This window comes from Capsaspora owczarzaki (assembly GCF_000151315.2).
Source record: "Capsaspora owczarzaki ATCC 30864 unplaced genomic scaffold supercont2.3, whole genome shotgun sequence".
Classification (NCBI taxonomy): Eukaryota; class Filasterea; order Ministeriida; family Capsasporidae; genus Capsaspora; species Capsaspora owczarzaki.
The window spans coordinates 1928139-1941696 of record NW_011887294.1 but is presented as its reverse complement, the minus strand read 5'-3'; the positions used below and the strand labels follow the sequence as shown (position 1 = coordinate 1941696).

Here is a 13558-nt window from a genome sequence, read left to right as displayed (position 1 = left end):
TTTCGTGCTGTATTTCTCTTTTTGCGCGTTTTCTTGTTTTTCCGTGTTCTTGTTTCACCAAATTTAACCCCAATTCGCTTTCATTCGTTCCATTCCCCATTCAATCATGAAAGTGAATGTGAATTCGTAATCAAAGAGATAAATGGAGAAAAACAAAATAGGTTTATTGGAGGGGGTGTCGACTGGAAAATAAAAGCTAATGCTTTTGCTAGTAATACACGATTACACCTCGAGGGTGTGATCTTCGAATTGATTCATGTCAAGCATGTCGTCGCGTTCGCCGGGCTTGAGGATGCCGAGAACAGCAGTCTGCTCCTCCTTCTTCTTGAGTTGCTCGAGCTGCTGCATCGCCTCCGTCTCTTCCAGGAAGAGATCCTCCTCGTTTGCGAAAGCCTGATGAAAAAAGGAGAGCGGTGTGTTGGGTGAGCCGACAGTCGTAATCAGCAAACCTGCAGAGACCAAAAACCGAGCAGAGACCAAACAAAAAAAGCAAAAAAAAAGGCAAAAAAAGCAGTCCTCACCTTGATTTGAACCAGGAAATCTCTCAACGCGCTCTTGAAAGCAGAGGCATCGCCATAAAGCGCAGACAAGGATAATACGGTGACTTCAATCTGGAGTCTGTGCTCGCGAAAGAGCAAACACAAGAGAATCGAGTTTCAGCAACAACAGATCATCAACATCTCCACAATTACGCACGGCAAAGACTACTTACGGTGCCAAATGCGGGAAGGCTTCCTGGAGCTTCAAATGCGGGAAGGCTTCCTGGAGCTTGACCTGCATAAACTGCTTGACAAACGTGGGGTTGTCCATTTCGGGGTACTCGGCAGGGTTGAACAAGGGCGCTTGAATGACGCCCGAAAACACGAGACGGAACATGACCGACAGCACGGTAGCATGCATCTTGAATGCTGAGGGGTGTCAAAGAGAGAACAAAACAAGACGGTGGCAAGAAAAGCGTGAGTGCGACTGCACCCCACCAACAACAAAAAAAAGAGGACGACAAGATTCATCTTACAAGCAGCATGCAACGAGTTGGTCAGGCAGGCAAACAAATGTTGCAGCAGCAACAAGTAGTACGAGCGGAAGAAACCTTGGACAATGTTGGGGTCGTTCAACGTGGCAACACGCTCGAGGAAGTCCTTCAGCGTCAACAAACCAGTGTCTGCCACATCGCGCATCGTGTGTTGCATGGCCCAGGTGAGCGAGTCCATGACAACTCGGAACTGGTCTTCCGGAATCTGGAACAGGGCAGGGTAGCAATGCTCGCAAATTTGCTGCAGCAGATTAAAGAAGGCGACACGAAGTTCGGGGTACAGCGTCAACTCCTTGTTGATCATGTCCAGCGTGCATTCAAACACGAGCGGGAAGATGTCAAGAATGACTGGGCACATTTCACCCTGCGGAGAGAGAGCGCGCAAAAAAAAAAAAAAAAAAAACCAAAACAAAACAACCACAAAAACAACATGAGCAGCCATGAATCTCAAGACAATTCCCCCCCCCTTTTTTGCCAAACTCTCACCTGAACTTGCTTGACAATGGTCGTCAACAGCCTCAAGACTTCGGGCTCGCGGGCAGACGGCTCACACTGCTGGTAATCCAGGAAGACGAGCTCAAGCAGGTGGGGCACAAAGCTGTCTCGCACAGCAAGCGGGTCTTCGGTGCGCGCCACCCACGTCTCGATGAGACGCAGGGACTCGCGGCGCACCTTGACGAGCGAGTTGACGCTGGCGTAGGTGAGCACAACGTCGCCCGACTGGCGAAGGTGCGAGTTGATGATGTCGCTCACCGCCTTGTAAATGTTGAGCAAATCAAGATAAATCTTGCCGAGTTGCGACACAAAAGTGTGGCCGATGGCGAGGCAGGCACGGTTGTTGAGTCGCAGGACGTGCAAGAGCTGGCTAATCAGCGGAGGCTCGCTCAGTGCGCTAATGTCCGACGAGACACGGGCGACAATCTCAATCCAGTGGTTGTTGGGCATCAGCATGAAGCGCTCAATCAGACGATCGCGCGTCTGAGGGTCCAGCGGGGACGCAATCATGTAGCCGACAGCCTCGAAAAAGGTCTGGACTTGGCCCTCCTGCAGGTCGTTAATGTGCAGGTTCATTTCGGCCAGCAGCTTGTCAATGTACGGCGTCTCCTCGCCAGCTTGCAGCGTGACAAAGTGCTTGCGGCACTTTTGGGCAATCTTGATGAAGGTGTCGCAGGCCATGTCCTGGACACCTTCGTGAAGCTCGTGCATAAACTCAAACAGCTTCTGCACGACCGTCTTGAGGAACTTCCAGTGCGCGCGCAAGAAGCGGGGGTACTGGCCGACAATGTACATAATGTTGGATGCAATCACAGCCTTGTTCTCCTTGCCACGCTTAAACTCGCACAAGCCGAGCAGCTCGCGAATGACCGTGACGAGGAAGCGCTTCTCGTCCTCCTCGCTCATGGCACCCGAAATCGAGCCGATTGCCCAGCACAGCGTGTTGAGCAGCTCGGGCGAGAACCCTGCGTCGTGGACCTGGGCCGAGAGACGCTGCGACATGATCACCTCCGTGTCGCTGCAATCGAGATGCGTCAGATACACGAGCGTTTCGCGCGCCGACTTGTAAATGTTGATCGAGTCTGTGTCTTTGGTGAGCTCACGAACATAGTCGCCCTCGTCGTTCTGAACAATCAGCACTTCCTCGGGCTTGGCCATGCGCGTAATCATGATCGTGCGGACACGGCTCAAGAGCTGCGTGTAGAGCTCGCGACGGGGCGAGCCTTGTCGGCCAAAGCCACCGCCGTTCAGCATGAGCGCGCCGCCAGTGAAGCCAAACGGGCTCTCGACGTACAGCGAGTGGGAGAGCCAGTTCCAAAACTCGAGGCAGACCTTGAACAGCTCAGTTTCCTCAACGTCCGAGATGCGCGCAACCAGGAACATGCCCGCAAGCAAAAGCTCGTGCATTTCCGGGCGCGCCTCGAGCACCTTCGAGTGCTGTCGGAAAAAGGACGAGAGGAAGAGCGCCACGTCTTGCACAAACTTGCGCTCGTCATCGTCCGAGTTCATATAGGCCTCGGAAATGTCCAGCTCGGGAGTGAGCGTCTCCAAAATCACCGTCAGCACGCCAGAGTACATGTTGACAAAGGTCATTTCGTACTGGTTGCCAGTGTCAAGACTGCCAATCTCCGACAGGCATTTGAGCGTCAGATTTCGGTACAGCGGGTTGGGGAAGTACGTGTTGAGCAGGATGGAAATGAGCTCGGTCTCAAAAATGTAGCCGATCGGAATCCAGCTCAAAAAGCTCTGCAGCGTGCCGAGCGTCGCTTCGATGAGCGACGCCTTGTTGGCCTCCACCAACACCAGCTGGCAAAGCTCGAAAATGGTCGTAAACTGTTCGCACATTTGCTGCTTGAGTTGTTTCGCCTTGGCCAGGGTGATTTGGCCCGACGAGTAGTCAAAGACCTCCTCGCTGCAATGAAACAAAAAAAAAAGGGGGGGAGGTGGAGATTTGGTGAGTCTTCGTCCCGAAAGCAGCAGCAGCAGCCACAAACCGCTGCATCGCTCCGAATTGGCCAATGTTCTTTTCGTTACCTGAGAAGTTTCAAAATGATCATGTTGTTTTCGCACATGGCAAGGTTGGTACGACTGGCACCAACAATTTCCTCGATAAAGTTTGGCCAGTGCGCAGGCCACTCGTGTTTCACAATCTGACAAGGAAAAAAACAAAAGGAGGTCAAGGATGAGTGCCAAACCATGGCAAACACATTCAAATCCGTTGCTAGCTCGAAAGCACCTACCGCAACGAGCGTCTCGTCCAGCTTGGTTCGGTACAGGCGGGACTCGATCAGGGCAGCGTCGTCAATCGAGCATTTTGTGACAAAGTCAATCATAAACTTTTTAATGTTCTCGCACTGCTCGCGCGGCAAGACCTTCCATCGGGTCTTGATCATGCTACGGAGAGCATTCAGGCCGTAGAACTGTGTTGGATGACGAACAAAGAGTTCAACAAGACATTGAGCAACACCCACAACCAGACTTGAAAACACTGCCACCATTTCGCACGCATACCTTGCTGATGGGGTTGACAGAGAAGGAGAGAATGGCATCGACACGCGTCCAAGAGTCGGGGTTTTCGACAAACTCGGTGACCAGCTGTTGTGCTGCCTGGAAATAAGGCTGTGTTGGCAAAAAAAAAAAAGTCAGTTTGGGATGCGCATCATGATTGTTATGGGACGAGAGCAAGAGACGGATCCCCCCCCCCTTTGCATCACACTGATGAGATTAAACCGATGGGGGAAACAAGTAACGTACAGTAACTGATTGAGTTGCTTGGTCGACAATGCGGTCAAAGCTCGCAACATCGAACTTGTCGTCAAAGTTGAAGAGCACAGCGCGGCCGCTTTCCAAGTACTGGTCGATATTCATTCCAAGATCTTACTGACAGAAGGGGGAGGGGGAGATGGGAGTCACGGTGATGATGAAGATGAATCCTGTGTGGTGGAAACACATGCGCAATGCATGATTCAAACAAAACAACGAAACGACACACAGTGAGTGAATGCTGAACACACACACATGCAACGGCGACAATCATGTCTGTGCTGTTCTGTTATGTTCTGTTCTGTTCTGTGATGACTGTAAAGCTGCCTCACTTGATCAACCACAAGAAAAAAAAGAAAAAAAAAAAAGAAAAAAAAAAAGAAAAAAAAGAAAGAAAAAAAAAAGAAAAAAAAGTGAAACAGTTGGTTTGCAAAGTGAGACGGCTAAAAAAATGGCGGTCTTGGCGACCTCAGAGCCAATGCGATGGACGAGCGAACGAGTAGTCGTGATCAACGAGACCCATGTCAACGCGCCACGCAGGGCATCCCGAGCGACGCACGCCGCGACGAAAGAAAAGGCCGAGATGGCGTCGGAAAATGGGCGGCTTTTTGGGCAACGCAACGTGAGAACGCAAAACGCATCTCCTGACGCGCCGTTTCGTCCGGGCTGGCTCCCGGTTGGACACAGAGTGCGTCTCACAGGACACAGCCGGCATGCGCAAGCGCGAGCAGCGAAACGCGGCCACAAGGGGAGTGATCCAACGTGGAGACGCATGGATTTGTATGGATTTGCATGGAAAATCGCAACCAAAAAAAAAAAAAAAAAAAAAAAAAGGGTTGCGGTGGTTGAACGCTTCACACTCAGGTCGACGACGCAATGATGTCCATGTTGCAAAATGAAAACAGCAACCCTCGCTTTTCTAGGAATAATAACAGAGCAAAAGTCCGAATCCAAACGGTCGAAGTCGAGGAAAGTGGAAACAAAAAAACCCACAAAAAGTCAATCAAAAAAAAAAAAAAAAAAAAAAAAGCCTACCGAAAAAAAAAAAAAAAAAGCGCGCAAATCGAGAAAAGTGGACTGAAATAAAAAAAAACAAAAAAAAAAAAAAAAACAAAAAAAAAACAAAATAGGGAACATCTGCTGACACACACAGTCTTCTTTTCTTCGCAGCCAAAATGATGTTTGCCAACGTCCGCGCTCACCGCACCATCTCTCTCATTCTGACAGTAGCGGCAGCTGTGTTTTATGCCGTTGCTGCTGCGACCAACACGGTGTACAGCACCGACGCGAAGACGTACGTCCCAAACCAGGGCTGGCTCTACGTAACCGCCGACGCCGGGTTTTGGAAGTTGTGCGTGCTCGACCAGTGCGACTGGTGGCATCGGCAAGAAATCAATGGTTTTCGGATCCTCACAAGCTCCGGCGCGACCAAGCTCTACGCGAGCGGCAGTGTTGTCGCGTCGGCCGCGCTGTTTTCCGGGATTGCCGCGGCGGTTATCGCTGCAGTTACAATCAACGCGACTCTCCGCAGTCGATGGATTCTCGGATCACTCAGTTTGGCAGTGGTTGTCGCGGCTGCGGGCTTGGGCATGGCGGTGGACCTCAAAGCCCGCCCTGGCACATGGCTCGATCTCGACTTCATCACCATCCCCATCACAGTCGACTACGGTCACATGTTTGCCCTGATCGCCGCAGGCTTTGTCGCCGTCCTCCTGGCACTGATTCAAGAGATTGCAGTCTTCTTTGTGCATGGAGACCAGCGCTACCTGCCGATCGGAGCGTAACTCTCTGCCGTAAAACAATAAAAAATAAAAATCAAAAAAGTGAAAAAGTGACACTTGGTTTGTTTTTCGCTTTTGTGATGCATTGGTCGATCTTGTCCGGGTACCCCATCCGCACTGGATTGCCCATTGAAAAAGGCCCTCGTCTGTGGTGTGCTGGATATTGGTCTGGCCTTGCCAATGGGCAGGGACCGCTGTCTGAAGTGCAGCATGAGGAGGGGGGCGTGGCCAACTCGAACAGGGAACGGAACCCAGAGATGGGCGCATTCGGGTGAGTGTGTCGCACCACGGGATGTGTTCTCATGCCAAAAAACGAACTGTGAGAGAAGCAGGGAGTCAGTAGAAGCCCCGGGCAGCGAGGGGGGGGGGTCGAAAACGCGCCAGTGTTTTTTTTTTTTGTTTTTTTTTTGGGGTAAAGGAAGAATGTGAAGCCGCCAAACTGCCTCCGTCACGAGTTCGTGCTTGCTTGTCGGATGGACGAGGATGTGGCAACCGATACATTTTGGGGATGTGGACGCGCGTGATACTTGGTCCAGAAGAGCTGGAAGAGGCGTCGTCCAATCATCGATTGGCAATTGGTACTGAGCATTGCGGTTTTGCTGTGTCTTTGTGTGATTTCCATCTGACGAGTTGCAACATGTGGTCAATGTGGTTCACGTCGCCAATGATGCAACAGTTGTGGCAAAAGCCTGAGCAAAAGCGACAACATCCATCACCACCGCTGTCCCCTTTTCCCCCAGCTTTAGGGACCACCTTACACGCCTGGGTAAACCGCTGGATGGTAAACCGCTGGATGGTAATTACGGGGTAATCGGCTTGCAACTCTTCAAAAAAGTCTGCGTCGGACATGAGCTGAAGGGGTGCATTGGGTCGGAGACGGAACGGAATCAGTGCAGTTTTTGTGATGCATCGTAGATTCTGAGAATTTGAGAACTTGAAATCTGGAACTTGAAGCAACATCATTACTACATGAACGTCAATCAATAGCGGAAATGCATCTCGTTGGAATCAAAGCCAAAGAGTGCCGTTGGGCCATTGATCGGCAGTCCATTCTTTTATCATCAACAAAAACAACCTAAAGCGCCGAACAACCCGCTTCCTGTCTCACACACACTTCCAACACCAGAAGACATCCACGTCTCCGTCCCACTCGACCGAAAAACAAAAAAAGATGCCGCGGCCGCGTGTTCCGTGGTACATGACGGTGGTTGCAGTCGGCTTTGGATTGCTGGTGCTGAGCACCTTCACCTGGCTCGCTGCGGCCTTCCTCGTCGTCCTGCCGCTGTGGTACCTCGTCTCGCACAACCTGTACGAGCGGATCGTCGGCATTCTGAGCGAGATTGCCTGCGCGTGGACCTTCCCGACCTTCCAAAAGTACTCGCTGGTCGACTGCTTCTCTTCGGGCGAGCAAATCGCCTTCCCCAGCCAGAACGAGAAGGCCATCGTCATGTTCAACCACCAGAGCTGGTAAAACCAGAAGAGTCGCGCTGTTGCATGTTTTTGGGGGGCCCATGAGGTTGTCGTTGGAAGCCTCGCTGCTGACCCGATTGGTTTGCTTGGTTGAATGCGGGTTAAAATCACCCAAACAGGTGCGATGTGCCGATTCTCAACGCATATCTCTTCTTCCAAGACGTCATGTCCCGAGCTGTATGTGAAGCTTGTTTTGTTGTTTGTGACAAGCTGGGCATTGGCTGAGTGGGTGAATTTCATTTCGATTTGGTTTCTGTTGCTCACCCGTGGTACTTTCCAGCTCTGGGTCGGTTGGAACGGCCTGTCGAAATTCCCATTCGCATGGGCTGGCATGCTCCGAGGTGATGTTTGGATTCCGTGTCGGGTACGTCTTCTCATTGACGACGACGACGACGACGAGAAGAGCGCACTTGTGTCTTGCGTTTTTCTCATCATTCTGTTGTGCCATTATTTTTTCAGTGGCCATCCGACAAGCCTTACCTGGATCGTAGCATCGAACAACTCTTGTCCAGTGACATGTTCCACTTGTACTGCTTCTTCCCTGAAGGCGCGCTCAAGGTAAAGACTCTCTCAAACACAGCAACCTGAATTGTCTCTGTGCACCGTATCTCACGGACTCGCCTTCCTCTTGCTCTTGTGCCCGTCTCTGCTTCTACGACCTCACTGTGCCTCGCGTCTGGCATCCTTCCCACATTTCTTTTGCGCTTGCAGCACCGCAATTCAATGGCCAAGTGCCACGCGTACTGCGAAGAGAATGGATTTCCCAAGCTGCAGTATCTGCTCTGGCCACGCAATCGCGCGTTTGTGTATGTGGTTGAAAAGATGCGGAAAAACCCAGCGGCCAAGTACGTGTACGACTACACTGTCGCATACGAGGGCTTTGGAGAGGGTCGCGCGCCTGGAATTCTCGACCTCTTCACCAGGCACTCGTTCACCACGAAAGTGCACATTCATGGCCGCAAATTCCTGCTCGCCGACCTCCCCACCGGCGAAGACGCCCTGGCCGCGTGGATTAACAACCTGTACATTGAGAAGGACCAATTGCTCAAATTTTTCTGGCAAAACGGCACCTTCCCATCGAACGTGCATGATGCCATCACCGTGTCTCTCCCTGCCTCTGCGTCAGAGCTGGGCTCTCGGCTTGATGTGGACGCGCCCCGCGCAAGCATGAAGGTCGCGGCCGCAAAGGAGTCGTCCATCGAAAGCAGCAGCAGCAGCAGCAGCAGCAGCAGCATCAGCGGCTCGAGTGCTTCGTCTGAGACGCAAGCCCAAGTCCGCCATCGGCTTGTTGCAGCCAAAGCCGCAGAGCTGTCCAAAGAAGCCGCAACGTCCTGGAAGAAGGCCCCGCTGCACAAAGTCGACTACCGCCATAGCCGCAGCATTCTCTACGCAGGGTTGTTTTTCTGTCTGAATGGCGGGCTCCTTTACGCTGCATCCTGTCTCTATTCGTTGCTTTCAGCGTGACGTGTGTGTGTTGGGAGATTGTTTTCGTTTTTTGTACTTGTTCAACGGCCAAATGAGTTCAATGTTTCGTTTCGTAAGGTGTTTCGATCGACAGAATTCAATATTCTTTTTGATTATGCTCGTCCTCAGTCTTCTTGTCCCATCCATCCGCATTTTCAACGCATGCAGTTCAAAGTGTCCTTTGGCGATGACTGTCGCCGCATCGTTTTGCCGGCTGGATCGCAGCTCGCCCAGCTCAAAGCCAAGGTCTGCCCGCCCCCCCCTTTCAACCGCTCCACTAACATATGCAAACTCTTACTTCCCACGTTCATCACGCTCCAGTCGGCACTGCGGGCGAACAGCGCGTATGCACAGCGAATGCTTACTTTTGCATTGTAAACGGTTTCAAAACCCCCATTTTTGCCCGTTTGTCCCTCACTTGTTCCAAAAGCTCAGCTGCAGCAGCCGCGACTCGGCTCACAGATTGCAGTGGCCATCATCCGTTGATTGCAGCCTTGGAGTGGAGGACGATGGGACGATGATGGACGGATGAGTGGGACTGACTATTGGATTCAGAATTCCATGCATTCTCGCCCTCTGCAACCGAAACGTCAGCAAAACATCAATCACTCACTCTTGGCATGACCTCTGTTGTTGTTGTTGTTGTTGCTACTTTGGGTGATGATTGTTAGATCCGGGAGGTGTACGCAGCCGACGAGACTGGACAGGTCGACATGGCGGTTTTGGCGCAATCGCCTTTGGGCGAAACAATGCTGCTCAAGTACCGCGATACCGACGGCGACTTGGTCACAATGGCCCGCGAGGAAGAGTTTAAGATTGCAGGTAGAACGATTTTTGAGGCATTGGTTTTTGAAGGGGGGGTGTTCGTCATTTGGGCCAACATTCTGTTTTACCCAATTTTGCCGCCAATGTTCACTCAAACCAAGTGGACCTGTTCCGTGATTCGACGCTTCGTGTTGAAATTCCCATCCCGAGTGGCGCGTCACCGCGTCATGCTGCAATGCCAGCGCAAGACTTGTCAAAGCCACAGCAGGCTGCGCAGCAAAAGAAGGTGTCATTCCGGCCTGGTCCGGCGTCAGTTGTGACCTTTGAGACCCCTCCGCGCACGGGCCATCTATCAGAGGAGAGCTCTGGCAATCGTGTGGCGCGGACCATGGCCTGTAAGCTACAGCTAGTGGCGAGTTTCTTTCGCGTGCGAGCCGAGCCTTGAGATTGATTTTTGGTGCGTGTTTTGTTTTGCAGCGAGCGCGCAAGAACTTCAAGGACTCTCTCCGCAAAGTGTTGAACGCAGCAGGAGTGTGTTTGGAGACGAGCTGCCCGAGGCCGAGATTGTGCAAATTCTGCGCGACATTAGTTTCTTTATCACTGCACGAGGTTTGAGATTGACGAGATTGCGTGTTTCGCAGCCTGTGATGGTTCTGACTGTCGGAATGGTCTCTGTTTTCGCTGGGCAGTTGACGGCAATATGAGCCCCATGGTTTCCGACAGGAATCGCAAGAGTCTGATCACTCGTGAGTTTTGGTTTCGATTTGCCAAATTTTCGTTCTTTTAGCGCTGCTGTGCTCATCCACCCCTTTTGTTTTCCGTGTTCTGCGCTGCAGCGCGAGGGATTGCAGAGGGAGCAGGTGCTCCAGGATCGCCGGGTCGCGGAGTTGTGGGTGCGCCAAGAGTACCTTCCATCCTTGACTGTGAGACGATTTTCTGCAATTCCCCCTGAGCAACCAGTGTATTGTCAAAGTGCGGCGCTAACTCTGCTCTGCATTGTTTGTACAACCTGCCAGTGAGTACCATTCATCAGTGGACTGCCGAGGATGTCGCTCAATGGATGGGCGCCAACGGATTTGCTGAGTACATTCCCTTGTTCCAAGGTAGAGTATCGATTTGGGGGTGGTTGGTTGCAGAGTGCAAAGGTGAATTGTTGTTTGTTGTGTCTGATGCATGTCTCGCCGTTTTTGGATTGCACAAAACAGAAAACGACATTGACGGAGAAGCTCTGCTAGCACTTGATCACGAGACCCTTGGGTCCATGTCCATCACAAGTGCAGGACGCCGACTAAGGATTCTGCGGGCCATCGCAACGCTGAGCTTGTTTGCGCTTGATTCTTCGTCGGCACCGCCAGCGGCACCCGCGGCAGATAGTGAGCTGCATACTCCTTAAAGCGCAGCGCGATGCAGCGACTGGTTGAAATCAAAATTACAATATACAGAACAACTTATACAGGCACAAGTGTATCAAACCAAGCGATGCCATAGTCATAACGATATCGACAACGATCATAAAAGGGGGGCGGGCAGTGGAGGTTGGTTGCAGCGGAATCGATACAAGATATTTAGGAAAAAAAATCGATAAGAAAAAAAAAATCCACAAAGTGTCAACTGGAAGCGTCGTCCTTTTGCTGCCGAAGCGTCCGACAAAATTCTGCCGTAGCAACACAACAGCACACCGGCAAGTGAGTAGCTATCGGAAACAATCTCAACCGCCCGCTCCCCTTCCCCCGACCTCATCAAACAGCAACAGACAGCAAAAAAACTCACCTTCATATCCAATCTTGCCGTCTCGATCAAGATCCGCCTCGTCAAACATCTCACGCAGCTCTTTCTTTGAGAAATCCTCGCCTAGACGCTTCATCGCAGCCTCGAGCTGAGCAAACGTTATGTACCCTTGTTGGGTCTCGTCAAACACGTGAAACCCTGCTCGAGAGATGGAGCCGAGCCCCGTCTTTTCAAACACTTCCAACTCTTTGGCAATGTCGTCCTGCGTCATCTCCACAGGCATGTACTTGTCCATCTGTGAAAGAAGCGCGGGAAGGTTTAGCTTTCGCCCGAACGGCGAGCCGATGGCATAGTGGTCTGTCTGGAAGCGTCGCCAGCCGGGTAGCCGAACGACAACAACCGTCGTATTGTCCTCGACGTCCCGCATCTCTGACTCCATGGTGAGTCGCACTGCGGCTTCGTCGGGTCCAGCCGCGCCTCGAATAATGTCGAGAATCAAGCTTGGTGCGAGCGCGTCGTGCAAACCGTCCGAGGCGAGGACAAGGAAGGCGTCATTCATGGAAATTTCATGCCGCACCACGAAGGGCGTCGATATCAAGCCAAACTGCTGGAGTTCTAGGTCGCCCAACGCCCGTGAAACGGTGAGCATGCCTTGCAGGCGGTAGGCGCCAAAGTCGTGCACGACCTCGCCTCCTTGAGCCTCGATTCTCTGCTGCTCTTCTGGCACGTCGGGTTTGTGATCGAACGACATCTGGACACTCCGGCCAGAGCGGCAGAGAATGGCACGCGAGTCGCCAACGTTGGCAATGTACATTGTTCGGCCGACGACAACGGCGACAACGGCCGTCGTTCCCGCAGTGCGCGACGTGCTCGAGCTCCGCGCAGACGCGCAGTAATCGTCGTTGACCTTTTGGAAGGCGCCTACCAACGCAGCCGAGGGGCTCGCGCCCGCTTGCATCAATGCATGCACCTCCCAGTGGACGTGCGCCGTGGCGAAATCGGCTGCGCTCGATCCGCCATGGCCGTCGAACACGGCAAAAAAGAACGTGTCTGGGCCAAACTGCGCCACACACAGACGGTCTTCGTTGTAGTCTCGACGGGCGCGAGTGCTCCGCACGCCTGCAAACGCGCGAGTGTCGTTCGCACGTCGGACCTCGCTGCGGGACCAGAGCAGCGGTTGCTCTGAAGATGCCACCACGGCCGCTCCGTCGCTTGCGGGCGATGTAGCGTTGCTGCTGCTGCTACCATGCGGCAAGGGTTGCGCAAACAGTGGCAGCCCATCGACAAAGTTGGCTGTCGAGCCGGGTCCGGGTTCTTCACACGGAGCAGCTGGTTCGGTAGCAGCAGAGGGTGCAGCAGAAGCGGACGACGAGGTGAAGGAGGAGGACTCCTCTGCGTTTGAGCGCCCGACCGTCGTCTTGAACAATGCAGCACTGCCCAGTGTTGAGAACAGCCTCGTCCTCGCGTGCGTGGCGAGTGGCGACGCAGCGTGGTGGTTCGCATACAGATAAGGGAGACGTGTCGGTGACCAATCCCGAGCTTGCGTTGGTGTAGCGCCACTCGTCCGCCCAGCACGTCGTGATGGCAAGTCAGAGTGCGTCGTGAGTGAGTGCGTACACGGGTCTGCATCTATCCGGGCTGGGCTGCGGGTGGGTAGTTGCGAAGGCAGCGTTGCTGCGGCGCTCTGTCTGCTGCTGCTCGGTGGTAAGCTCGGCCGTGGTTGATCTGTGATACATGTCAATGCACCACTGCGGCTTCCCAGCGATGATGCGAATGTTGGTGATGATGATGATAACGATGATGAGGCTGGCAGCGATGAGAAAGTCGCGGGAGATGATGAGGAAGAGGAAGAGGCGAGCCGAGCGATCGCGACCGAGCGCGACAATGCCATTCTGCTAACACACACACACGCACGCACACACTGCGCTCTGTCTTTCACTGCGCCGTTCACCCCTTGAAACGGAATAAAACAAAAACAAAGAATAGCAAAGCAAAAGACTGCCTGCCTAGAAAAAGGAACAGACACACACACACACACACACACACACAAAAAAAAAAG

At 52.7% G+C, this 13558-nt stretch overlaps 5 protein-coding genes across 5 annotated transcripts; 3 read left to right on the top strand and 2 right to left on the bottom strand.

The window, feature by feature from the left end:
* Positions 1 to 222: 222 nt before the first annotated feature.
* On the bottom strand, positions 223 to 4396 carry CAOG_02609 (Xpo1 protein; the record flags this gene model as incomplete). Its single annotated transcript, XM_004349309.2, has 9 exons — positions 223 to 393; positions 522 to 618; positions 713 to 908; positions 1016 to 1397; positions 1520 to 3440; positions 3563 to 3678; positions 3769 to 3948; positions 4040 to 4147; positions 4283 to 4396. 9 exons carry the CDS (start codon positions 4394 to 4396, stop codon positions 223 to 225), a joined length of 3285 nt encoding a protein of 1094 aa, XP_004349359.2.
* A 1064-nt stretch (positions 4397 to 5460) lies between these two features.
* Positions 5461 to 6126, top strand: CAOG_02608 (hypothetical protein). The gene has a single exon (XM_004349308.2). It carries the CDS (start codon positions 5467 to 5469, stop codon positions 6073 to 6075), a length of 609 nt encoding a protein of 202 aa, XP_004349358.1. The 5' UTR covers positions 5461 to 5466; the 3' UTR covers positions 6076 to 6126.
* A 1003-nt stretch (positions 6127 to 7129) lies between these two features.
* Positions 7130 to 9105, top strand: CAOG_02607 (hypothetical protein). The gene is made up of 5 exons (XM_004349307.2): positions 7130 to 7539; positions 7662 to 7719; positions 7823 to 7906; positions 8002 to 8100; positions 8254 to 9105. The coding sequence occupies exons 1-5, from the start codon at positions 7244 to 7246 to the stop codon at positions 9004 to 9006; spliced, it is 1290 nt and encodes a 429-aa protein (XP_004349357.1). The 5' UTR covers positions 7130 to 7243; the 3' UTR covers positions 9007 to 9105.
* Positions 9106 to 9142: 37 nt separating this feature from the next.
* On the top strand, positions 9143 to 11232 carry CAOG_02606 (hypothetical protein). Its single transcript, XM_004349306.2, has 8 exons — positions 9143 to 9252; positions 9678 to 9828; positions 9933 to 10166; positions 10249 to 10380; positions 10461 to 10517; positions 10608 to 10694; positions 10788 to 10874; positions 10977 to 11232. The coding sequence occupies exons 1-8, from the start codon at positions 9169 to 9171 to the stop codon at positions 11162 to 11164; spliced, it is 1020 nt and encodes a 339-aa protein (XP_004349356.1). The 5' UTR covers positions 9143 to 9168; the 3' UTR covers positions 11165 to 11232.
* CAOG_02605 (hypothetical protein) lies at positions 11186 to 13488 on the bottom strand. The gene is made up of 2 exons (XM_004349305.2): positions 11542 to 13488; positions 11186 to 11425 (listed from the first exon to the last, which is right to left on the bottom strand). The coding sequence occupies exons 1-2, from the start codon at positions 13388 to 13390 to the stop codon at positions 11379 to 11381; spliced, it is 1896 nt and encodes a 631-aa protein (XP_004349355.2). The 5' UTR covers positions 13391 to 13488; the 3' UTR covers positions 11186 to 11378.
* Positions 13489 to 13558: the final 70 nt, after the last annotated feature.